At 45.5% G+C, this 26,296-nt stretch overlaps 2 protein-coding genes across 4 annotated transcripts; both read left to right on the top strand.

Annotated features, from left to right (window-relative positions):
* Window positions 1–1,643: 1,643 nt before the first annotated feature.
* Window positions 1,644–13,551, top strand: LOC119709897 (OX-2 membrane glycoprotein-like). Of its 3 annotated transcripts, XM_038158238.1 has the most exons (6): window positions 1,704–1,761; window positions 3,108–3,155; window positions 3,240–3,575; window positions 9,127–9,438; window positions 9,972–10,117; window positions 11,017–13,551. In XM_038158238.1, the coding sequence occupies exons 1-6, from the start codon at window positions 1,710–1,712 to the stop codon at window positions 11,119–11,121; spliced, it is 999 nt and encodes a 332-aa protein (XP_038014166.1). In that variant the 5' UTR covers window positions 1,704–1,709; the 3' UTR covers window positions 11,122–13,551. The 3 variants fall into 3 exon arrangements, with proteins under 3 accessions (XP_038014156.1, XP_038014166.1, XP_038014148.1); XM_038158220.1 differs by having other exon boundaries at window positions 9,972–13,551; XM_038158228.1 differs by lacking the exon at window positions 3,108–3,155 and having other exon boundaries at window positions 1,644–1,761; window positions 9,972–13,551.
* Window positions 13,552–13,589: 38 nt separating this feature from the next.
* On the top strand, window positions 13,590–21,371 carry LOC119703444 (OX-2 membrane glycoprotein-like). The gene is given in 5 exon segments (XM_038143365.1): window positions 13,590–13,641; window positions 17,430–17,555; window positions 17,558–17,831; window positions 19,500–19,623; window positions 21,252–21,371. Coding segments are annotated over 5 exon segments (696 nt in total).
* The last annotated feature ends 4,925 nt before the right edge of the window (window positions 21,372–26,296 follow it).

The following is a 26,296-nucleotide window of genomic DNA, read 5'->3' on the forward strand; positions in this document are numbered from 1 at the left end:
CAGAGGAAAATCAGAGCTTGGAAGGAGCAGCTTCCAGCATACACAGCTCTTTCTCACCAGGAATGCCATAACAAATTAAAGCAAACAAATTTTTCCCACTGGCAGAGCCACCTCTGTCCTTCACTAAGACTAAAAGTTTGCTCTTCATTGAAAAGTGTTTCCTCTAGCAGCACATAGTTTTTAAGAGTTCTGGAAGATCAGAGTGTTTCTGAGAGAAAATTAATTGGTTAAAGCTGACAAGAATATTTCCTACTTACCAGTTGGACTTGCAATTCTTTTTAAAATCAAGTGCAGTTCCTTTTGTGATTGCTAATTAGTGATGTCACATTATGATCAGGCTAGAATGCCCTTCCAGAAATTTTGCAGGAAAGTGCAAGTATGCAAGCAACTCAAGGAAAGGAAAATAAGATATCTGAAAGGAAGATAATAGTAAGGAGCAAATGCATTTTTCAGACTTATGGGAATAAATTCTTGAACCTACTCAAAAGCACATCCAAAATATTTCTTTAGAGGATTATTGATACTTGAGCTGTTTCTGTTTTCAGATTAGTTGCCACTAAGGAGAAAAGGAATCATAAATGTGAAAGCATGTTTGAGAATCTTTTGTGTCACTTTATGGTTTGGGCCTGCTGGCTTGCAACTGATTTGCATAATTTGAGGCTAATCTTTGTGGCCATTCAACTGAGGGAAAACGTTTTATTTCCAATCATAGTCATTTGTAAGTAGTAAGAATTTGCAAAAAAATGTAAGCCACCTCATCAGAAATCAGAAGCGTGAAACACAATTTACTTAGTATAAGTTTGATTAGCAAATGAGGTCTCATAGTATGGCTGCCCCAGTGTGCCATAGGAGAGCCACCCATGGGCTGAGGGCTTGGCTGGTTTCAGCAGTGATCACAACCCACAACAGAAAGGGGAACACAGGCATAACAATGACAAAGCAAAAAGGCACAAAAACAATGACTCCGACAACTTGTGTGACCTATTTTTATGTCATCTCAGGTGATGGTGGTGGAGGAAGTGTGTGCTAGTGGAAGGCAACCTGTCTTTCCAAGAGACAGGGTTGGGGAAGGATCATGGACCTGTGGAGATGGAGGCAACATCAGTGGAGGAGAGGTGAGACCAAGGCTCTGCTCCTTCCCTGAGACAACACATGACTTAGAGCCTGAGTCCACCTCTTGGCTTGCTTTGGTCTCCTTAACCTAGAGAAAGAGTTGTTTTACAGAAGCATCAGCACCTCCTGGGTCTTTCATCACCTCATCACTGAATTACATGATAGGTGCAGACCCCTAACTCTGAGTTACATATAGAGACATTTGTGGTACTCATTGCAGCATGGCCTTTCCTGGAGCTCAGGTCAAGGCCAGGGTGGCCTTTCCTCTTGAAACCCACAGACACTGGGTGCTGAGCCAGTTTCAAAATCTGTGCTTGTATTTAGGTTCTTATGAAAACCCAACCTTATGGACAAAGTGCTTGTGAAAAACCCAGTACCCCACTCTGCTTAGTAGCACAGCTGGGAAAACAGGAGTTTCTGGCTCTGACATTTGTTGTCATGTGTCCTAAAATACAGTTACATCACAGAGGCAGGAAGTTTTCACAAGGTGCCATTTGCATGGTGGGGAATGTCCCTAGAGTAAGAGCGAAGTGTTTAAAAAAGGGGAAGTGGCACTCAGTGGATCGCTCACTTGTCTCTCTGAGCGCACAACTAAGATGATGATGGTCACTTGCCTGCTCCTCTCCAGCATCTGGACTGCTGTTTCAGGTAACTCCCTTTTCTGTCTGGGTGTCTGTGTCATTACTCTAACAGCGTTAGGGACCTCAGTGGCTGTGGCAGTCTCCTTCTGTGCTGCTGGGTGCTGCGGTCCACACTTTACACCCTCCTAGGGCAAACCCAGTGATTACACAGCACTTGTGGCACTGTACTACTTACCTTGGGCTCAGGCATGTCACTGCTGGTTGCATTGACAACATCCACTTCTTAATTTAGCACCAGTGCACCATAAATTCCAGAGAGATGCATAATGGGCAAATTATAAAGCAGGCAAACTGTGCTCGTAGGTATCTGCTCAGGCCATCAAAAGCATGAACGTATTACACTGGTTTTGTATTTAAAAATCATGTAGAAGGCTGAATTAGTTTCAAACTAGCTTCCATGATCATGGTTTGTAGTCTGCCTATGGCACTGCTGACATCTAGAAAGCAAAGTGACTGGCACAGCTTGACAACTGGCTTCTTGGTCTTTGATGGAAATCTGCCTGGCCGTGGTCACAGCCAGAATCTCAGAGCATTGCTCTGGGTTAGCATAGAGTACCTCTGGGCACTGCAGACAGCCTCACCTCCTCTGCAAAGATATTTCCCTTTCTTGTAAATTGAATTATGTTTTCAGTGCTGCAACTGTTACTGCTGATATCTCCCTTCCCATGCTGAGATGTACAAATAAACGTTGAAAACTATTATGCCAAGACAACTGTTGAGCTGAGCTGTCATCTTCACCTTGCCTGTGCCCTTAACAATTTTTTCATGTCTACAAATTGGAAGAGGAGACTGATTGTTTTCTTCTTTTCCCTGCAGACTTTTAATACCATGGCATTTATGCTGCGCAAGTTTTCTCCCTGCAGGCCATCAGTAGGGTCTCTTCTGCAGCTGTTTCTCAGCAGCGTGACTTCAATGCTGAGATAAAAGCACCAATGCAGTTTGCCTCAGGTTCTCCCTGAGAACCCTTCTTGCTTTTTTCTTCTAGTTTTCTGATCCTTACTAGTTTCTGACAAGTGTGAATACATGATGTATGTATAGTGAGACACATAATAATTTTTACATTTTTACTGATTTGCTACACCCCATGCCACAGGAGGGCTAAGAGAGTAGTATTGGGCCAACAGCTGTTTGGTTGTCAGCATGGCTGAAAGTTTAGGGAATCTCTCTGTGGGTGCCCGTGGGATAGCAGTCCTAGCAGACAAATCAGGGGCTCCCAACACCAGAATGGTCTTTCTCAGTGTTGCTCTCTGCAGCACAGGTATCAGGCTGGCAAAATGCTTGGTGTGAGAGGTAGCAGGTCCAGTGAAACTCTCTGGGTAGTTCTTTCAAGTTGCATTTTTAACTTTTCCCTAGATGGAGGGATAGAGAAATCCTACAGAGTTGCTCTGCTTGGAAATGAAGGTGAGGGGCTGCAGGGGCCTTTGTTGGGGTTGGGCTGCAGAAGAGTGTGAGAAATACTGAGTGTGGAACCTGCTTCTCTCCCAGCCTCTGTGCAGGTGATGAACAGAAAGGTCCAGTCAGTCCAGGCGGGAGGAAATGTTACTTTTTCATGCCGGTCAGTCACAAAAGAAGATGTGATACAGGTGACATGGCAGAAGGAGAGAGATGGGGCTGAAGACAACATAGCAACCTACAGTATGATGAATGGCCAAAATATAGCCAAGGCCTATGTAAGCCATGTGAGCTTTGCCCACAATGAGTTACAAGCCTCAGCCATCTCCCTTCATGGAGTCACCCTCCAAGATGAAGGATGCTACAAATGCATCTTCAACACATTTCCCTCGGGGGCTGTCACTGGCAGGATGTGTCTCAAGGTTTATGGTAAGGCACTGTAATTGTGTGCGGGTGCTCATCTGAGGACCAAGTCATTTTTCCTGTGAAAGACCTTCCCTAATATTGCTACATTGATGCAGGAAAAATGGCTCTCCCTGTCTTTCTCCCTCTCTGGTTTTACCTCTGATGCGAAACCAGCATTCAACAGCTCTTTAATTTTCTTCCCTTTCAAGTCAGCAACAGCGAGATTCAAAACTGACGTGTAACTCATGACTTCCTCCAAGTTTCCCTGGCCATGTGCTGTGCTGACAGCTGCTTGGCCACAGCCATGAACTTCATGCTCCTCTGCTTGCTTTCACTGCTGCTCTCACCCCCTAATCCTGGAAATCAGGCAATTTTTGACTTGCTCTGCGTTTGGTTGTAAAAAAATTGCAAAGTATTCAAAATGCAAAGAGGCACATGCATGACCAGAATAGCTGGAAGCTCATTTTGAAGCTAGCTGAGCAGGTGAGTTGCTTGCATTTTGAGCCATTCAGGAGCAGGAGGTGGAGCTTCCTTAGCTCCTGAGTGACTCATTATAAGAGGCCTCCAGGGAGCATGGTGACCCAGAGCACGGTGAACAGGAGTGGGCAAACAGGGTCACAGCAGTTCGTGCAGGCAGGGCAAGCAGGCAGGGCAAGCAGGCAGGGTTGCAGGTTCTTGCTAGTTAGGGGAGATGTTTTTAATGGTTGCTTGATTTTGGGCTTTCTCCTAGTAATGGTTTTAACCCAGTCAAAATCTGTGGTTGGTACAAGTGTATGTGACCAAGTGGAGCCCTCCAAAAAGGATGTGTCTGTACAGACCCATTCCTGAATGGAGTGTTTGAGCTTATCAGTGGTTCCGGTGGGTGTTGTGGAGGAGACTGCCTACAGTGTGAACAGGTGAACGACCTCCTTTTGCTGGTGGCTGAGCTTAGGGAGGAAGTTGAAAGATTAAGAAGTATCAGGCATAGTGAAAGGGAAATAGACTGGTGGAGTTCAGCCCTTACGTCTTTAATGGAGGCCACCAGGAGCCAGAGGACTCATACGCCTCTCACTCTCAGGCAATAGAGGGGCACCTGGTATATGAAGGGGAGTGGAAATGCGTCCCTGCTCGGGGAGGTAACAACAAAAATCCCTCCTGCCCCCCCTCCCCTAGCCAGGTGCCACTTCAGAACAGGTATGAGGCCCTGGATCTAGAAAGCCAGCCAGATGATTTAGAAGAAAATCATCTGCCCAGTGAGCCTCCCAATTATGACTCATCTGTAAGACGGATCACCACATCTAATATCGAGAAGAAAAGAAGGGTGATTGTAGTGGGGGATTCCCTTCTGAGGGGAACAGAGGGCCCCGTATGTCAACCCAACCCATCCAACAGGGAACTCTGCTGCCTCCCTGGGGCCCAAGTACAAAATATCACTGAGAGACTTCCTAGGCTGATTCAGCCCTCTGATTATTACCCGCTGCTGATACTCCAGGCTGGCAGTGATGAGGTTGAAAAGAGGAGTGTCAAGGCAATTAAAAGGGAGTTTAGGGCACTGGGTCAAGTGGTTGATAGGACAGGTGCACAGGTAGTGTTCTGCTCAGTCCCTTTGGTGGCAGAAAAAAATTATGAAAGAAATAGGAGAACTCACATCATTAACAAGTGGCTCAAGGGTTGGTGTCATCGGCAAAATTTCAGATTCTTTGATCAGGGGGCAACTTTTATGGTACCTGCTCTACTGGAATCAGATAGGATACACCTCTCTGTTAAGGGCGGAAGGTTTTTATCTCATTATTTGGCAGACCTTGTTAAGAGGGCTTTAAACTAGGTCTTAAGGGGGAAGGGCATGTATCTGGGCTGTCTGGAAGCAGGCCCAAGGATGGTAAGACTGTGTTAGAGGAGAAATCAGTGGCCCAGCTGAGGTGCATGTATACCAATGCAGGCAGCATGGGTAACAAACAAGAAGAGCTGGAGGCCATGGTGAGGCAGCAGAACCGTAGTCGCCATCACAGAAACATGATGGGATGACTCACATAGTTGGAGCACTGCACTGGATGGCTACAAGCTCTTCAGAAGAGACAGAAAAGGGAAAAGAGGTGGGTGAGTGGCCCTTTATTTTAGAGAGGTTTTGGATGTCATAGGTATTGAAACTAATGATGATGAAGTTGAGTCCCTATGGGTAAGAATTAAGGGGAAGGCCAACAAGGCTGACATCCTACTGGAAGTCTGCTATCGTCCACCCAACCAGGATGAAGAGGTGGACAACTTATTCTATAAGCAACTGAACAAGGTTTCAGGATCATCAGCCCTTGTTCTTGTAGGCGACTTCAACCTACCAGACATCTGCTGAGAACTTAATACAGCAGAAAAACAGCAGTCTAGAAAGTTTTTAGAGTGTGTGGAGGATAACTTTTTGTCACAACTGGTGGGCGAGCCCACCAGGGGAGGGACTATGTTAGACCTGTTGTTCACAAATAGAGGTGGACTGGTAAGTGATGCAGAAGTTGGAGGCAACTTGGGGCACAGTGATCATGAAATTATAGAATGCTCGATAATTGGTGAAATAAGGAGGAATATCAGTAAGATCTCTACGTTGGACTTCCGGAGGGCAGACTTTGGCCTATTTAAGAGACTTATTCAGAGAGTTCCTTCGGAAACAGCCCTTGAAAAGAAAGGAGTTCAGGAAAGATGGGTGTGCTTCCAGGCAGAGCTCTTGAGGGCACAGGAACAGACTGTCCCTGTGTGCCGAAAGATGAGTCAATGAGGCAAACGTCCAGTCTGGATGAGCAACAAGGTTTTGAGGGGACTTAGAAATAAAAAAAAAGATCATCTTTTAAAGAAGGGACTGATTTCTCAGGAAGTATTTAAGGGAGCTGCTAGGGCATGTAGAAAACAAATTAGGGAGGCCAAAGCTCAGTTCGAACTAAACTTGGCAACTTCTGTTAAAAATAATTTTTAAAAAGTTTTTACAAATATATTAATGGTAAAAGGAAGGGTATAACCAACCTCTGCTCCTTATTGGATGAGGCAGGCAACCTAGTAACTAAAGATGAGGAAAAGGTGGAAATGCTTAATGCCTTCTTTGCCTCAGTCTTTAGTGATAAGACAGCTTGTCCTCAAGACAACTGTCCTCAGGGGTTGGTAGGTGGTAGCAGGGAGCAGAATGGTCCTCTTGTTATCCAAGAAGAGGCAGTCAGAGAACTGCTGGAACACTTGGATATTTATAAATCAATGGGACCAGATGGGATCCATCCTAGAGTGGTGAGGGAGCTGGCAGATGAGCTTGCAAAGCCGTTCTCCATTATTTATCAAGAGTCATGGCTCACTGGCTAAGTTCCAGATTACTGGAAACTGTCCAATGTGACACACATCTAAAAAAAGGTAGGAAGAAGGATCCTGGTAATTACAGGCCAGTTAGTCTGACCTCAGTACCAGGTAGGATAATGGAACAGTTCATACTGAGTGCTATCACAGCACTTACAGGATGGCCAGGGTATCAGACCCAGTCAGCATGGGTTTACAAAGGGTAGGTCATGTTTGACCAACCTAGTCTCCTTTTATGACCAGGTCACCTGCCTGGCGGATGCAGGAAAAGCTATAGATGTTGTCTACTTAGACTTCAGCAAGGCCTTTGATACTGTCTCCCACAGCATACTCCTGGAGCAGCTGCAGCCCACGGCTTGGACAGGAGTACTCTTCACTGGGCTAAGAACTGGCTGGATAGCCAGGCCCAGAGACTGATGGTGAGTGGTGCTGCATCCAGCTGTTGGCCAGTCACCAGTGGTGTCCCTCAGGGGTCTGCACTGGGACCAGTTCTATTTAATATTTTTATAGATGATATGGATGAGGGCATCGAGTCCTTCATTAATAAATTTGCAGATGACACTATGCTGGGAGCTTGTGTTGATATATTGGAAGGAAGGAGGGCTCTGCAGAGAGACTTAGATCAGTTGGATGGATGGGCAGAGTCCAACAGCATGAAGTTCAATAAGTCTAAGTGCCGAGTTCTACATTTTGGCCACAAAAATCCCCTACAACGTTACAAGCTGGGGACAGTGTGGCTGGACAGTGTTCAGGCAGAAAGGGACCTGGGGGTGCTGGTTGACAGCTAGTTGAATATGAGCCAGCAATGTGCCTTGGTGGTCAAGAAGGCCAATGGCATCCTGGCCTGCATTAGGCATTGTGTGGCCAGGAGGAGCAGGGAGGTCATTCTTCCCCTGTACTTGCCACTGGTGAGACTGCATCTTGAGTACTGTGTCCAGTTCTGGGCCCCTCAGTTTAGGAAGGACGTTGAGATGCTTGAGCACGTCCAGAAGAAGGCAACAAGGCTGCTGAGGGGCTTGGAACGCAAGCCCTATGAGGAATGTTTGAAGGAACTGGGGTTGTTCAGCCTTGAGAAGAGGAGGCTTAGAGGTGACCCTATTGCTCACTACAGCTTCCTAAAGTGAGGTTGTAGACAGGTGGGCGTCAGTCTCTTCCACCGGGCAGCAACTGACAGAACGAGAGGACACAGTCTCAAGCTACGTCAGGGAAGGTATGGATTGGATATTAGGAAAAAGTTTTTCACTGAAAGAATAATAAAGTACTGGAATTGTCTTCCCAGGGAGGTGGTAGAATCACCATCTCTGGATGTGTTTAAAAAAAGAACTGGACATGGCACTTGGTGCTATAGTCTAGTTGAGGTGTTAGGGTATAGGTTGGACTCGATGATCTTAGAGGTCCCTTCCAACCTCATTATTCTGTGATTCTGTGATTTTTCACATGGGACATGGCTTATGTGTTCAGATCTCACCTGGAGTTCTATCCAGGTTGAAACCAACTTCCAGAACTTCTCCCCGTTATCTATTCCTTGCAAATACAGTTTGTATAAATAGGAATCAACAAGTAGGCTTCATGTGAGTGAGTAAGTATGAATGATGCCTGTAGTTCATCCTTCTTCCACAGTAAAATTAAATGTGACAGCATCCACAAATCTTCTGGAATGAGAGTGTTCAAAGAAGTGATCTTCCGTTATAGTTTTGAGGGATACTATGACGCACCCAAAAACCATTTACAAGAGGAAACAAAGTCATACAAGCACAAACCCTTCACAGGTGAAGTCCATGGTGTAACCACATACAAATTCACTATTACTGTCTTGCATAAATACATGCATTTAGTCCTTTGATTTGCAACTCTACACACCTCAACAGCAAAAATGCTGAACAGTGGTAAAGCTAATCCTGTAGGTAATTTTAAAGGAAAATAATTCTAACTCATTTAAGCAGTTCAGCTCTTTCAGAGAGAAAAGGACATATGACTTCACAGTTTCACTGCCTTCTGTTTTTAACTCAGCCATAATCACCACTTCTCAGTTAGGAGGCTGCTGCTAGTAACAGAACTGAAACAGATGCTTCTACCCTTTTGCCTTTTCTGTTGTCCATGTCTTCACTTCCAGACTACTGTCTGATCACTTTCATATTTATTTGTCGTTGCTGGGGCTTTGGGAAGGGGGAGCTAAGATTAGATAGTAAGCTTTTCCTCCAAGATAACTGTAAATACAGATACTCTTTGTTTAAACATAGGCAGAAACTAATGGACTTTGTCACTTTGTTTACAGCCATCTCGGACCCCAGACTGGAAACTAAGCTTATATCCAGTCCAGACAAACCTGACGACTCTGAGAAAATGGTGGGGATGAGCTGCTCAGCAACAGGGAAACCAGCTCCAAAAATAAACTGGCACCTCCCCAGCATCCTGCAGCAGAAACCAAGGGAGTACCACATAAAGTTCAGCAACCAGACCGTGACTGTCATCAGCAATTTTACCCACACCTACTCCAAAATCCTTCAGGAATACCCCATCACCTGCATGATCCAACACCCTTCTCTAAATGTGACCCTGGTCCTGCCCACAGACAGCCTGGAGCAGGGTCAGTATGTAACTCTGCTCCTGCTCTGGAGTAGGGCAGAAATTGGGAAGCACCTCCTGGGGCAGAATCAGAAAACTCTTTAGAGGGTTAGAAGGTGGGGAAGGCACTTGGAAGAGCAGCTGTGGCTGGGCTTGGGAGGGATGGAGGAGGTGCCATGGAACATCCAGATGCCTGACCAATGGCACATAATGTCTTACTGCTCCTCAGGTCCCCTTACCCACCATGATGTGCCCAGCCTCCCTGTCTCTGTGAAGAACTATTTGTGACAGGGTTCCCTGTCATGTAACGTGACAAACCAAGACATGCCAGCATTGGGTAGCTCAGAGGACCTGGATTCTACATGCCTGATCTTCACATCAGACCAAGCACAGGTCTGCTGGCAATGCCACTTGTGTGCATCATGCTGGAATGTGCTCCCAGTGTTCTTATCCGTCCCATTTCACCCCAGGGAATGGCCAAGGGATGCTTGAAATGGGTTTCAGGTTGTTCTTTTACTTCATGCACAAACTGAGTACCTGCTCCTTTCCCCACAGGTCTGGACAGCAGCATGGCACCGGCCATTGCCATTGCACTGGGGGTCCTTGTCCCCCTGACCTCCCTTCTCATTCTCACCTGCCTCTTCTACCACTGCCTCAGGCACCTACGTGACCCAGAGAGAAACCCAACCTGGCCCTGCTGGGTAGGTCTGCCTTTCCTCAGGGTGCTGCAAAATTCACCCCCACAGATCTTGGGGTTCAATACCATGACCTGGCTCTGCCCAGCCACACCAGGGCTGCCTGCACACTGCCCAAGCCAGGCTGAAACTGGGCTGGAGAGGGACACAGGAATAAGCCCCCAGCCAGACAGCTGGGAATGAGAAACCTGATTGTGTATAGCCAGCCTACTGGTGCCCAAGAGTGCTGGCAGGTAGAAAACATTCATTGTGCCAATGACAAGGCATGCTGCAGTGGGAGCATCACTCTGCTATTATATTTGTGCACAAAATAGCTGTGTAAGCAGTGGCCAGACACTTGCATGGGTCCTCTGCAGCTCCTAAAGTAGCCTCCCTCAGCACAACCAATGCAGCTCATGAAGGCAGCAACTTTGAAGATGAGCCTCAAAATATGGTCTTAGAGGAAAACCGTGCCTCTGTGAGGGAAGCCCTGGGTGCCACACTGGGGCATGGGCTGAGGCACTGCTGGTTGTTCACCAAGGCTATCCTAGTGCAGGGGTGCAGGATACAAGCTTGAGGTGGGGATAAACTGAGGTGAAGTGGCACCGTTTCAGAAAATCACAGTCTAGTTTTGTGAAGTCTCCTCATCCTCCTTGCAGTACATGCCTAGTATGTGCACCCTGGATTCTGAGGAACATTTTGGAGAAAAAGAAGCAGTGGAGGAAATGCAACACATATCTTAGGTGTTATACCTCTAGGTCCGAGCTGAAGACTGCTGGTGGGATTGCAAGGGAAAAACATTAGTCTCCCCTCACAAAGAGACACAAGGACTCACTTGGCAATACAAATATCCAGGATCTTTACCCTCACACTTAAAACATTCACATATTTTGAGGAAATAAACACAAAAACCACTTTTTCATCAGGTACTTCCTGCCTGCACCAAGGCCAAGAAGTGCAGGCAATACGGAGCTGCAAGCACATGGGCTCCTGCGGTGTCCCACAGCCTTGGTGCGCCACTGAACACCTGAGAAGCTGCCCCACCTACACATGCAAGAGATAAACACTTAAAGTGGCACTTCAAGCTTTCAAGGAAACCTCCTGTGACTTTCTCCAAGAAAAAATATAAAAAGGGGCAATAATATATCCTTTATAATATGTATTTATTTATTTTATTACACTATAATATTCTGTTTCATAAGAATAAAATGTAAAATATTTATTTGAAACTCAGGCTGGCTGTGTGGATCCATTTAGTTGAACTCATGTATTTTTGGGGGTTTTAACATTGTTTATTACTCTTTGATATTTTAACATTGCAAACTCAAAAGTGGATGCGGGATTGAGTGAAACAAGACAACATTTTGTAAGGCTGCTGGCTTGGAAAGTGTTGCTGATGGACCAAAAGAGCCCCTTACCAGGAGCTGGGCTGCAGAAAACCTGCAGAACAGCCCAGCACACTGCTCTGAACTTCAGGTGTTGAACTTGTTCCCTAAAGGGCACGAGAGATCAGGCCAAGACTGCAGCCAGCCTGGACTTACAACTCAGGTGCCAGGAGTAACAGGCTTCAAGCCAAGAGTCACGAGGAAGTGCCAAGTCCACTTTCCAGTAACCTCTCCTGGAAAGCAATGTAGAAGGCACATAGATATTTCCTTGTTCGCTCTTTCTTGGGGCTTTTCACTGCCCGCTTTTTAATGTACCTGATCTATCACAGCAGCCTTGTGTTTCCTGGCATCCCACCCACCTTAAGGAGGAAGCAGGGCAATAAAAGGGCAGCTGCAGGGTTAGTAGGTTGTCCAGTGCATTTTGTTTGTGTCCTGGTGTAGTGGCAGGTGAGTGCAGTGGGAAGCAAGAGGCTGCTAGGCCTGAGGAGGTGGGTGCTTTATTTATTTCCATGTGGGCAGATAAGTACCAGTGCAGGGCTAGGAATGTTCCCTATTCTGACCACGCTTTGCTTCTAAGCAGTGGGTCGGATCTGAGCTGTAATCTCCTGTAATTCCCTGAATTGCACCATATGCTCATGAAGTCTCGTTGACTTAGGGAAAGAAAAATGAGCCCACCTGGCTCATGCTGGTCTTGTCGGAAGCCACCAGTGCAGGCTGCTTCCTCGCCTTCTGGCTTCCTGGAGCAAAAGCATGTAATCTGTTTTTTACTCATACATGTATTTCAAATGGGTGTCCCATGTAAATCACTAAGTTGTAGTCAAAAAGCCAAGTGAACTAAAATGAAATCAAGTTGAGAATGAGTAAACCTGGTCTTTGCTATAAAATACTTCTTTTAAACCCCCCTAATGCCTGGAAATAGCACAGTTGGTGAGTGAGGGGAAAGAGGAACTGCCTGCAGCTGTTACAATTGGGGTTTTTCCTGCATAGCCTCCTAACTGTCAAAGGAGGAAGTAATGGTTTGTCCAAACTTTTCCACCATTGCTGCTTTGTTTCATTCTTGATGAGGGAAGAGGCCAGGGGAGAAGGGTTTCCCCTGGGTTTGTGGAGGGCAGGAATGGGGTGGAAAGCCCCTGGCACCCTTCTTGTGGCTGTGTAGCCTCAGCCCTTGCCATTCTGCACAGTCTGCACTTGCAATTTAGAGCAATTTATTTGAGTTTTAACATGAGGTTTCTGCTTGTGTTTAGACTACGGTTTTGTTGTTTGTTTTGTTGGGGTTTTTTTTAATTAAAAAAAAAATCTCCTGCAGAAACAGGGAGTTTAGACAAGGGTAAAGAAAAGGATTTCCTGAGGGAAGAGAGAAAGGTACAATGCCAGTCAGAAATCTATTCAAACCCAGGAAAATGGCAGTGATTATCAATTATTGTTTTCTACAAGCTGATCACCTGGAGTGTGGGAAAGCAGGGCTTGGAGTCATGAAAGTATCTGTTCATGTGTGGTTTTGTAGTTTATTTTACTTTTTAGCAGAATGTAGAAATTTTTAGAGGTTTTAGAGGTTTCTGATTATGAGTATGATAGGTCCAGCAGCTGGGTGAGGGATGCAATGGCTTACAAGTAAATTTCTGTATAAGATTTATTTTTCATTCATGATATTAGAATGAGAATATGATATCCAGTCACGGAACACTTAAAACTAATACATGTACTTACCTTCATGCTCTACAAAGCCATCTGCTAAGATGCAGCACCATAAAATGCTGTGTGCTACTGCTGTGGTGTTTGGTTTCACATAGCAATGAAATGAATGCAAGAATACAGACTATGGATAATTAAGCAGCTGATAGCTCTGGGGCAAAAAAAGAATATGAAATAGATACAAACCATCTTTTGTGGAATAGATAAAAGCATGACTGATGGAATCAGAAGTTTTGACTATGAATGATGAAAATCCTAACTGCTGTTATGAGATTTCTTTGTAATTAGTTTGTGCTTGTCTGTCCAGTTATTTCTGTTAACAATTTGTAAGAATTTCTTAGAGGTTAAATTTCAAATTGGTTTATATAGATACCTAATATTTAATTTAATAAATATGTGATTTTAATAAATTGGTGGGTTTGATGCGCAACACCTTTTACTTGCTGTGGCTCTGCATGGCTGTAGGTGGAGGCGGTAGGTGAAATTCGGGTGGAGCTTGAAATAAGAAATAGAAATAAAACTGGTAGGAAGCAAGCAAATTTAAGTGAAATTGACTGCTTTATCTTTCTGCTCCAATACAAGTGATACAAAGCAGATTAACTTTGTAAGTAAATGGAAACAGACCACATTTTTAAAATAAATTCTACAGGAATGTTCTGAGCTACTACTACCACCACCACAAAAACATAAAAACAAACAAAAAAGCCCAGGATTTTTGCCTGTTTTTAAGCTGGGCAGTTGTCAGTCTCACCCAACTCGCCTTTGACCACTACGTGCTACTGCATTTTGTCCAGCCTCAGGACAAGTAGTGTTAATGCAGGGTATAATTTCTCCTAACTGATGGAAAAAGGGCAAGAGGGAATGCCACCTTCCTGCTTGCCTCTCACATAGATAAAACTGGTTCTGGGTTATGTGTCTCTCTTTATAAAGCAAATGCAGCCTGCATCTCTCAGCTTTGGGATCCTTCGACCCTGACATTAGCCAGTTTGGGTTAAGATTTTAACTCATGTAGGCATCCTTTTAAACAGTTGAGATAGATAAAATAAAGGTTCTTCAGGCTGTATAAAATGTCCGTGCTTCTGGTTTGGCATGCCAGGCTACTTCAGAGGTATATTGTGTTGGTATTTTTCTCTGCCTAGATACTGGGCTCCTGGTTCTAAGAGAGCAGTAAGATGCAAGCAAATTGGCCCCAACAGCTCTGGCTGAAGATGTGACTTTGAAAAGTAGCTGAAATGTTTGCCTTAGATATTTTACAGACACTGGCTGAAATAGGAAGAATATTCTTCTTCTGAAACCAGTGCTGGCAGAGGCATGGGACTAAGTTTGTTCGGTGAAAAGAAATTTTGTTTTGGTTGTAGACCTTTGAAAGCATCATTCATCAATTCTCTGTTGTGTGACCCTGGGGGAATGAGTCATCTAAATACCCACCAGTAAATTTTCTTATTAAATCAGACATGGAAGAAAACATAACCCATTGTTTTTCATTCAGTTTTCAGCACTGAGCCCCTGAAAATCAGCTGAAACAAGAGAATTGCACTAATTGATTGCATTTTTCTCTTTTATAAATGAGACTATCAAGCCAGGCAGATACAAATCAAGTGTATTTTTGTTTTCACTCTCAGTACACCAGAAATTGCTCATGTTTTTGGAAGCCATACAAAGGGCCTTCTCATAGCTCTGCTGCTCTCATCTTTGAACATATAAAGACAGCTATGTGTGAAAGGAGCACTGAATACTAGTCCAGCTCTTTGTGGATGGACTCTGTTGTAGTCTGCTCAACTTTGAGAAAGCTATCTGAAATTTCTGGGAAGCCTGAGAGGATCCTCAGTCTAGGACTCCTCTACAATACAGAGTTTTAAATTCCCTAATGTGTCAGAAGCTGTGGTCCTTAACAACCCTAAGGAAAAGGCAGCTTTGTCTAGTAAAAGAGCACTTGAAATTGTACATGAGAGGCTAAGATGAAAGCCTTGCAGAAAAAACCCTACACTTCTTAGTAAAAAAAAAAAAAAATCCAAACTTTTTTTTTCCCAATCAGAATATTTTCTTTTATAATATCCTTTAGGTAAATTACAGAAAGCCTGGGTCTCATCCTAAACACCCAGGCTTACATTTCAGTTTAAATGAATCAATTTGCCTTAAGCCTTCGTTGTTTACAGGAATGTAGCTATTTTCATAAAGGAGATTGCTTGTGAGTTGTGGCAAAGCACTGACACCTGCTGGTATCTCCACACTGCTCTCCTGATGGAGAATCATCTGCTTTTGTTTGTGACTCCTCTGTGTGAGATCCAAGGGAGGAAAGAGGATTCCAGCGTTGCCATCCAGCATGGTGTCTGGCAAGCCTCAGAGGCAGTGATCCACAGGCAGCACTTCCCTGCCCACCATCCCTTTCCTTCCAAAGAGAAAGGGAGCAGGGTCTGTCGGGGCCTGTGTCCCCTTGTTTCTTCCCTTTTCATTAGACACCTCCCATACATACCAGGAAGATTGCAAATTCATACCTTGAGAGTTGCAAATACTTTCAACAGCTCATAGCAGAGACTGGCAGGATTAGGTGAATGTGGGACATCACGAGGCTTTGCTGATGGAGAGAAAGAAAATCAAAGAAAGAACAAAGTGGCTCCTGTTCTGTTTTACCTCTGGCAACCAGTGTTGATCAATGATTGACAATGGTGCTGCTGATTGGCCATTGAAGAGCACCCTGAAAAATAAAAACAAAATCTTCTGTAGTCCCCTTAGGCATCCCAGCTGCCCTCTGAGTGAAGCGGGGAAAGGGATGAGCTTGCCTGGCCAATTGCTTTGCCCCACAATGATCTTCCCCTATGGGAGACAGCCATGGGGAAGACGAACCTGGAATGCCATGGGAGGACATCACTGTTTAAGCTAGGGTGAGAGACTGACACAATTTCCCATGATTTTCTGCTTGTTAATGTTAATATGCTGTTGTCAATTGACTGCTGTTTGTCCCTCAGTTCCAAAAAGTTCTGTAACCTCTGTTCCTCCACTGGCTTTCCCTGGGAGACCACTCCCACTCTACTCCCCCATTGGTGTATCCCATGTCACCCCACTTCAACTCCTCTCCTGACTCCCTTCCCCACTGGATAACTTGTACCCTGACCCCTCCTACCTTCTCCCAGTTATATACCCAGGCCTCACTCCTTCTCTTGCCTCTCTGCCCCTGGTTCCCTTCAGCTGAGGTTGTGTTCCTGCTTGTTCCTGCTTCTCTCTTCACCCTTACCCCACCTGGACCTCTGGATCTTCCCTAAATAAACCCAGCTGGATCTGCCATGCAAAGTCTTCTCTCATTTTCTCTGGTGAGGCTGTGATTACACCATCCGGGCTCAGGTGTCTGGTGGGCTGGGGGAGCTGTCGAGGTAGCCCGAAGTGGAGACGCTTTCGATGCTGCAGGCACCCCGACAGCACCTGCCTGGGGAAACTACTCTGGGCACCCGCACTTCTCCCTGCTCTTCTGGGCTGTAATCTGCCACCTGCTGCTCTGTGGAGGCTGCCAGCAAGTGGAACCAGCAATGGGTGAATGGAGCACCCTTTCCCTAACCCAGCTTAACTCTGGAGCACCTTTCCTAGTAAGCAGAGAGACACGGATTCTATGCTCCTTAAATATACAACTTGGTGACTGGGACAGTAGCTCGTTAGCTGGGCATGAGTCAGCAGCAGTCAAATTGGGTAAGGCTTGGTCACAGAGAACACAGGGCACTTTGCTCACAAGCCATATATATGCCCGTATATTCCCTTTCTTTGTTGTGTTGCTGAACTCCTCAGCACAGGGGATGGAGCAGGTTTGCATTTCCAGTGTGCACGTCCAGGTGGCGCACACTTCTTTGGGGAGAGGCTGGAGCAGGGCATATCCCTCTGCAGCCCTTCTTGCTGCCTCCTGGCTGCGGGGTGCCCTGGGCTGCCCTGCCTCCCCACAGCCCTGCAGGTGTTGGCAAAAGGGAAGCAGGAGTGCTCTCAGGGGCAAGAGCTCTTTTTGCTGGGTGGTTGCTGTGCTTGCTAAAGAGCCTGTCTACCCTCTGTTCCCACACTGCCTTATTCTTCTCCATGGAACTGTAGACCAGAGAATAATGATGTGATGGCCACCTGTGACAACAGGGCATCTGAGGTCTCCTGGTGTGCCCCGTGGTGGAGTTCCTTATTCCAGTGCTCCGCAAGATGAGAATGATGTGACTGGATGTTTCAAGCCAGTATGGCCTTCCCTGAGTCAATTGCTTTTCCTCATGCTGTGATTTAGGGGTTTGCTTTGTTCCTAGCTTTGAAGGAGCGCATCCAATCTGATACCATCATCGTAGCTGCCTTTGGGAAAGAAGTAAATTTCTATTGCAACTTCTCACTCTCAATGGATGTTTTGCAAGTTACCTGGCAGAAAATAAATGGGACTTCTTCCAGAGCATGGCCACCTACAGCCCAATACATGGGCTGAGGCTGATAGGGTCATTTCAGAAGAAGGTGTCTTTCACTAGAGCAACCCCAAAGGCCTCAGCTATCACCCTCCAAAATCTCACACTTGAGGATGACTCTTATTACAGATGCATTTTCAACGTGTTCCGTCATGGCTCCTTCAGCAAAGAGATATGCCTCAACATCCAAAGTAAGTTTTCTACTAACACCTTCTCTCTTTCTGGCACTCAGTTTGGGTCTGATGTACTCAGAAGGTGGGGATGTCATTAATACTACTCACCACATGGAGATTTTCAATGCAACAGCATCTCCTTGGTGGATAGTGTCCAGATTGCTATACCAGAATTATTACCTAACCAACTGACCTTTTGATTGGAGAGTACATGACAGGAATATTAATCAATTGACCTTACAAAAATTGCAGAATCACTGTACCATGTGCGGTTTTCACCATATTGTGTACCTGAAAGCTTTCAAGTAAAGATTTGCTTTTATATTCACTTTAACTTTTTTTGGGGAGATCCTTTCTATTTTCTAGGCAACGCTTTCCTCAGGGGAAGTGAAGGCCTTGTACAGAGATAGAAACCCAGCAGCTTTGACTGTAAACTCACCACAGAGTGTAAAAAGCATCTTCTCCTTTTGCTGCCAGCAATCTCTGAGCTCACAGTGGAATTTTCTTCCCTCCTGCCTACTGAGGGTCTCCTCACAGCAGTGTGCTCAGCAACAGGAAAGCCTGCCCCCAACATCACATGGCTGGATGACAGAGGCCTGGAGGAGAGGCCTCAAATACACCACATCCAGAACACCAATGGAACAGTAACAGTGGCAAGTAGACTTACCTTCTCTGCCAGCCACCTCCATGCCTTGTCCTGCCTCCTTGACCACCCACAAGGAAGGAAAATAACGGCACTTCACCTGGAAAAAGGAAGGGAAGGTGGGCTGCAGTTGTGTGGAGATGTGTAACATGTGAGGAACACTTAGGGAAGAATGTGCAATTGTGAGAGGGCAGCTTGTACTTACACACGTCTTGCTAGACAACTTTCTCATGCTAGATGAAGATTTCAAGATTTGAAACCTTCCAGAAGATTTCTCCGTGTGGTGGATGTGTGCATATATAGATGGAATAAATATGCACATTTGTGCATACACAGTATGTCTACACTTCCACAGAATTATTTATGTAGAGCAGCAGTACACACATCTGGGGGATACCAGCAGAGCAGGCTCCTGGCAGACAAATGCTTGGCAAACACATTTCACATAGAATATCTTGCTAGAGGATATGTGTCAGGAAGGATGGGACACTTCTCTTGCGATAAACCGTCTTTTAGAAAAAGAAACATAAATACATCAAAAGTTCTGGGTTTTGATACAACCTGATACCAGGAAAGCATGAGACATTATCAGTAATTATTTAAAAACATTAAATAATCCTTTGTCTTTGGAACAGTTATATTGCTACACTGTTCCTTTCTCTCCTTCAAAGAATAAATGAGCACAAAATTCTGAATGCTGCTCTCTTGGTCCCAGACCCTGGAAGAGGACAGCAGAAACATACTGGCATCACTTCATGTTTTGTGTGAACTTACTGATTTCTTTTTTGTAGATGCTCAGAAGAGCACAGTCATCATCACACCAATATTAACAGCTGCGTTGTTCTTGCTGGTCTTATGTATTGTGTCATGAGACTAAATAACTGCAGAAGGAACAAGTAAGAATAGCTTCCCTTTTCTTGCAAATGAGGTGTCTTGTCTCTGTTCACCTTGCATTTGCTTTTCTCTTTCTTCTTGTTATTTTTATATATCTCTTCTGGAAACCCACCCAGCTAGTAACAGCATCTTTAAAATAGCACAGTTCACTCTAAATGGCAAGGGGTATACTAAGCATCCTGTGACTAATTGGTGGTGGGGTTTTTTTCCCAGGCAGAAGACACATGGTGCACCCAGAACTCCTGCAAAGAAGACAGGCTTACAGCAACACCTAGGTGAGAGAGCCTCTCTGAGCCTGCACACACCAAAAGACCAACACATCCCTTACCAAAACAAGGTAACACAAACACCTAATCTAGTGATTATTCACAAGGTAACACAAACACCTAATCTAGTGATTATTCACATCCTTCATTAGGGGTCTCTGTCCTGCCGTGGTTTTGCTGCATGGGACAGCCACACTGGGTGGATGACGCAACGTGTGTCCAATGTGTCTCTCTAGCAGAGATCAGGAAAAACTGCTTAATGTTTTGCACTGCTGCCCTGTAGGGTGCAGCAGAAAAGTTAGTCAAAGTTATTTAGGTGCAAAGGCATGGAAAAGGCACTGGAAATGTCCAGGAGGACAGTTGAAATGTCCCTTCTGGACAAGGCCAGAGAGCCCTACAGAGCTCAGGTGCTGTAAAGAGCAGCGTCTCACAGAAGTTTCCTCACAGTGGTCTGCCCTGCCCTCCTCCTGCTGCAGACTCAAAGGTGCTTCGGAGGGCTGCTGGCATCCACAGAAAAAACAAGAAACTGGTCACCACTGGGAATCGACACTGCTCTGACCTCCCATGTGTTCCCTGTTTTCCCTGCAAGCTCCTGGTGTTCCTGTGCTGTAACTGGGAACCTGTTGTGGTTTGACACTGGCCAAATGCCAGGCTTATCCTCTCCTGCTACAGTTGGGCAAAGGTGAGGGAAAAAAATAACAAAGTTCTCATAAGTCAAGATAAGGACTGGGAGAAAACAGGTTCAAGTTAAAAGGTATAAGGTAAATTTATTATTAACAGAGTCAGAGGAGAATAATGAGAAGTAAAATAAGCCTTTGTAAAAGCCAATCTTTTTCCTCTCCAGCCCCTCCCTCTTTCCCACTGACAGCACAAGGAAACAGGGCCGTGGGGGTTTTGGTCTGTTTGTCATCTAAGCTCTTTTTCTGTTTGCTCAGGGAGAGCTATGCCATGGGATCCCTCTGTTCTCTGGGACAGTTCCCTGGGAGTTTCTCCATCGTAGTTCCAATCTCAGCAGAAGTCCGGCCAAAACTGCTGCAATGTGAGTCCTTCCCACAGGCAGGACAGTCCTCCCAAAACTGCTGTGGTGTGGATCCCTCACACACAGGGTGCAGTCCTCTAAGGATATGCTGCTCTAGTTTGGCAAAAAGAGCCCTCTTTCTCTGTCTCTGGAAGCAAGGGCCCTCTCTCTCTATTCAGGTTCCCACTGGATCACAAATTTCTCTGGCATCCACCTGCTCCAGCATGAGCACTTCTCCCATGGGCTGCGAGTGGATCTCTGCATCCCCTGTGGACCTCATGGGCTGCAGGGGGACAGTTTGTTTCACCACAGTCCTCACCACAGCCTGCAGAAGAATCTCGGCTCTGACACTTGGAGTACCTCCTCCCCATCTTTTTCCACTGATCTTAGTGCTGCCATGTTGTTTTCTCTCACATGTCCTCACTTCCTCCTCTTCTCTGACTAGAAGAAACATTGCTTCCCATAGGCACCATTGCCAACAAGTTCCACCAATTCAAAGATTCCTACAGGATCCTGCAGTGCCAAGAGGTTCCACATCAGAGAGTCACTCACCATGTTTCCACCGCTGGCCATGCAGGCAGTGGCAGTCGCTGCGGCACTGGTGCTTATTTAACACCTCTCCTCATGCGGGGCACTGGAAAAGGCAATCAGCCATCACTACTCCTGTCCTTCTGCCCACAGTGGCTGGCTAGGGGTGGCCAGGCAGGCAAGGCTTGCCGCAGGCCGCACCAAGATATCAACAGCCATGTCGACACATTGCCGCGTGCTGTGGGGATGGCCACAGCAGCGGCACTTCACTAATGCCGTTTGCTGGGTTACAGGGTGTCCCCAGATGGCTGTATTAGAGCCCAGATAGCTCAGTTTGGATAAGAACTGCCTGTCCAAGCTCCGAGCAGTGCCTGGCCACCAGCTGCCTTAGCAAGCTTTAGTGATCACAGCTCTTGTGATATTCAGCTCATTAGTGATTTCAGCTCTTAGCTTGCTAGGGGCCGCGGGCCGCAGCAGGCATTCGGCTGATGCGGGAAAAGAGAGGAGGAGAGGCGTATGAAATTCCGCAGAGATGTCTTTATTGGTCTTCTCGAGGACTCTTCTGCGAAGGGGTTCAGGGATGGCTCTTCTGATGAACTGGGCAGAAACAGGGGTTTATATAGGGTAAAGGAGAATTGGGAATTGTCCAATGGTAAGGGTTAAAGGAAAGTGACCTATAAGTGGCCTTACAGAGAGATAAGCAAGGGTCCGAGAGCGGGAGAGAGGGGCTCCAAAGGTCCAGTCATCCTGACTCAGCATTTCCTGTCTTAGGCTGCCGAATGCCGGGGGAGGCTTGCAGGCCCTGTGCCTGCTACCCTTCACCGCTCCTGGAAACAACTGCACATGCACCGTTTTGATTTTCTTCTTAAATATGTAATCAGAGAGGCATTACCAGCCTCTCCAATTGAGCCAGCAGTGTGTCCATATTCAGAGCCATCAGGGATTGGCTCTGTCAGACATGGTGGAAGCTTCTAGCAGCTTCTCGCAGAAGTCACTTGTGTGGCCCTCCCCCACTACCAAAAACCAGGCTATGCCAAATCAACACAGAACCCTCTTGACTACTCATCACTTCTCTCTGCCAGTTAGCGTAGAGCTCTGTAGTGATTACCACTCTCTTGCAGAAGCAGACACCAGGCTCCACCCTACACAAAAAGCCCAAGAGAACCCTGGGATCAAGAAAAAGTTGGAGGCACTTGTTTTCGGAGGAAGGGAGAGAACGTGAACATCAGCTTCCAAAGTGAATTGAAGAGTAGACTGCTGGGTTATCAATGAAGGAGCTTAGCTGCTTTCCCATGAAGGAGGATGGAGAGGCAACAGCAGGTGAGGGAGTCCAAGTGACACCTCAGCCCAGCTGTTCTGCAGCCCAGCAGAGGAAGGAGAGACACCAGCCATTTCCACAAGCTCAGAGGAGCACAGGGGCCCAAGGACTGGTCAGGAGCCCACACTAAGGTCTCAGGAAGGGGCAGCTTGCCCAGGCCCCTCCCAGGGATGTCCCAGGAGATCCTAAGCCCTAAGGACTATGTGGGAAACTCATCCAGATGAGTCCATCAGTGGACCTTTTGAACTCATGGCGTCACTGCCTAAGGGCTACGGACAAATCATGCCATGCAAATGAAGAGTATTTGGGAATTGCACCAGACTGTTATAGGAGTCTTAGAGGAGGGGACAGAGGTGAGAAAGGGAGGAATCAAGAGCGTCTGGGAATAAAAGGCCTGGGAAAACAGATGGATGAAGGAATAAAAGGGTCTGGTTTCATTTATGTAGGAGGCTGGTCAGCACACTTGTCTGGGCTGGCCCAGTGCTCTGTCACCGTAGTCTGTCCTGTCTTCTCAATAAACTCCTTTTCTAACTCTTTTCTTGGGTGAGAGACACCCCAACTGGTGTGCATGTGTGTAGGGGGCCCTGAAATCAGCGGCCCTGAACCAGAACCAGAGGCCCTGTGTGTCCAGGTGCCAGCAGCTAGGGAGATCTGAGTGAGAGAGGCCAAGTGTCAGCCACCAGCCTGGAGCAGGGTCAGGGCGTTTGTGTCCCTGGTGTGGCACCTGGTGCAAGCATGGGTGAGCCTGTAAGGGCCAGCAGGGCTCAAGCCAGACCAGCCAGTGAGTAGGGTACATGTCCCAGGATGCTCTTAGATGTCTCACAAGCACTCAGGCAGAAGGATCTGTGCTATGGATGGGCCAAGACCAACAGAACTTGGCCATGACTGTATTTGGGGAAAAAGAAGAAAAAAGATCAAGGCCTTGATCTGGGAAAGCTCCCCTCCAGCTCTGTGTATAATTACATGAGGTGTTTCAGAGATGTGCTTCCAAGTGGAGCCTCAGTGCAGAGCACTGTCTGTGGTAAGCACCTAGTAAAAAAGAATTATTTCTCATTTAGCCAAGAATCTCAAAGTCTCCTGAACTTTGTAAGAAGTCATGCCCTAGTTAGCTAAAGAATTTATGTGGGGTTTTTACTTAAATTTGTGTTTAACTTAGTGTCAGTAAAACAAGATTAAAAGCCCAAGAAAATTAAGAAATAGCTGAACTTGAACCTGCAGGAAACCACTCCATAGATCTGTACACCTAAGAAAACTTAATGAATAGAAGATTGTTTTGTGGAAACAAATTCAATAGAAAATTGCTTAGGTAAGAGGAGTTCTGAGTTATCTTTAACTTAAGGTAAATGTAGTGTCTTAGCAGTGGCTTAGTACAGTAAGATAAAAAATCAGGAGTCAACAGAAGTGAATTACACATATGCTGGGAGCTGCCAACATGAAAGGGTCATCCAGAGGGCAGGTGACAAAGACAATAATGAAGACCCTCTGATGAAGTAACAAAGCCCCCTAATCAAAATAATAACAGGTAAAGAGCACAATATGGCAGCCCTGCTACACGCCAAGACAATATTGGAGAAGACACCTTGGATGTAATGGCTGAGCAGACTCTGGGAGGGGCTGTAAGGGAATCCTTAATGTGACAATGTACTTAAACCCCAGGGAACCATGTCTCATGGGACATGCTCATGGCAAAAAATTGTCTCCAGCGCTGTAATAAAGGAATGCCCTATTTAACATAATTTTGCTGTTGGATTTAAGTTGTTTAATTCACTAGTTGGAGAGATCCCCAATCCAATCCCTGAAATGAAAACACCACCAGTGAGTCTGCCATTAAAATATTAACTCACCAGCACTTTGCTTTTCTTCTTTGGAGTTTCAAATAGTCTCTCGGTATCCAACAACCCCCATCTCTGGTATCAAGAAATTACAACCACCATTACAACCATTTCATATAATCCATGATATGAAATTACTTTATCAGGGTTGTACAGCAACAGACACTGACTGTGGTTGCTGGAAGAGATGTTGAAAGGGACTGATGAAGAAACTTGGGCACTGGATATCAGTTCTTCTTTCCTCTCCTGGAGAAAGAGGTCTTTCAAAGGGCCAGGGAAAGGAATGTGGAAATATTCCCAAGTCTGTTCTCCATGCTTCCAGGCTGGCCAGTGATGAGAAAAAGACAGTGCTGTGCTAGAGGATGTGCAGATAAATTAATGATTAAGGAGGTTTATGTCCCAAAGGAGACAGAGGTATCCTATAACTTTATTCAAATGAAGGGAAAGGCCATGCAACAGTTCCCCTGGGGTCTCCCAAATTGTTGAAGAGCACAGCCTCCTTTTTATCCTAATTTCCTGGCTTCATCACCCTCTCCCCTGTCCTGTTGGCTGAAGTACTTGGAAGGTACAGATTTCATGATAGGGTCACTATATGTTCCCTTCTAATGTGCACCCAACCAACTTTGTGTCTTTGTTCTTCTCTGGGTTCAGGAATTTATCAAGGCCTTGGTTGAGTAACATTCTGTGTCAATTAGTAACATTCTTCTGAATGTTCCTCCTATTACTATCTTGTCTCTGTCTCTGACCTTATCTCTTATGAGTCTATTTGTAGTGCCAAATTCCTCCCATTCCTTTCAGTGAGAAATGGGAATGGCAGCCATTTGGTAGTACTCAGGAAAGCAGCCAGACTGTCCAAATTCCTCTGGCAAATTGTTCCCAGGGTTGCCTCTTCACACAGTAGGTTTTTATGCAGCTGAGCTTCTTGGTGAATGGACCCTTAGAAAGTAACCTCAGGCTTCTTGGCCAAGGGACCTTTATAAATTAATATCAAGTTATGTTTTAAGAGAGTTGCTCAGCATTAAAGGACAATCATTCCTCGAATTCTGAAAATCCCATGCTAATTCAGATTGCCTTGAAATCTGTTATGTTGCATGCATGTGGTTTACAATGACGGCTGCAACTTTGTATTCCTCAAATTAGAGTTTCCTGAAATTAAGTGTTTGTTATCTTTTTTTTTTTTGGTAGAGAATTTATCTGTGTATTTTTTTCATGGTTGTTGTCAATGTGTGTGTGCTCTTCCATTGTGGTTTTCATTGGAAGCCATCAAATATATGTGTATAAACATAACACAAGATGATGTTTAAGTACTGTTTTTCAAAGTTAACTTTTTTTACAGGAAAGTGGAAATTGTGGAAAGAAAATATGTAGGCTCAGTACTGTGAGACAGTAACCAGTGGTACTCCAGCTGAGTGGTTCAGAAACTGCCAAGCAAGGGAAGAGGTATGGCCTCACTTCCATATTTCTTGTGGGGGCTGCGTTTAGGTTTCTCAGTGAATTTCTTCCTGATCTTACCAGAAAGATGCTAGAAGAGGAAGGGGGCAACTTTCTCAGTGAATAGACAGTGATTAAGACACAAAGGGAGGTGGCTGGTAGCTCTGGCATTGCAACGGTATCGTTTGGGGGTTTGGGAGTTTTGAATGGGGGCATGGACTCTCGCCCTCACAGTTTGGGAGGCTGGGTGTGAGAAACGAGACTCACTTTAAAAAAAAATTAATTTAATAAGGGATAAAGCAAAAGTAACAGAGCTGTGTGCATAGCCATAGCCAGATGCACACAGTTAACTATAACAACTCTTATATACATTTCATTACATTGGTCAAATGCAGATTCATGAAGATTATGCATTTACATAATTCCTCTGAGTTTACTTGTTCTGGGAATTCTTTAGTTTTGTTCCAGGAACTCTTTAGTTTAGCCCTGACCTCATTTTCTTAAGAGTACAGCAAGTGTACTATAGTGCCACAATGCAGATATGATTTTGAGAGTCTTGTATTTTCTTTTCTCACAGGGTCCTCTACTAGGTGAGTAATGCAATGATTGACTCTCAC

The sequence above is a fragment of the Motacilla alba genome, chromosome 1 (assembly GCF_015832195.1).
Source record: "Motacilla alba alba isolate MOTALB_02 chromosome 1, Motacilla_alba_V1.0_pri, whole genome shotgun sequence".
Classification (NCBI taxonomy): domain Eukaryota; kingdom Metazoa; phylum Chordata; class Aves; order Passeriformes; family Motacillidae; genus Motacilla; species Motacilla alba.

What these genes read in the sequence shown, in the direction of transcription:
- LOC119709897 (XM_038158220.1), top strand. Translation starts at nt 1,710, where the DNA reads ATGATGATGGTCACTTGCCTGCTCCTCTCCAGCATCTGGACTGCTGTT. An exon ending in CATCTGGACTGCTGTTTCAG is followed by an intron (nt 1,762 to 3,107) that starts GTAACTCCCTTT and finishes ACTTTTCCCTAG; the next exon opens with ATGGAGGGATAGAGAAATCC. An exon ending in GATGTGTCTCAAGGTTTATG is followed by an intron (nt 3,576 to 9,126) that starts GTAAGGCACTGT and finishes CTTTGTTTACAG; the next exon opens with CCATCTCGGACCCCAGACTG.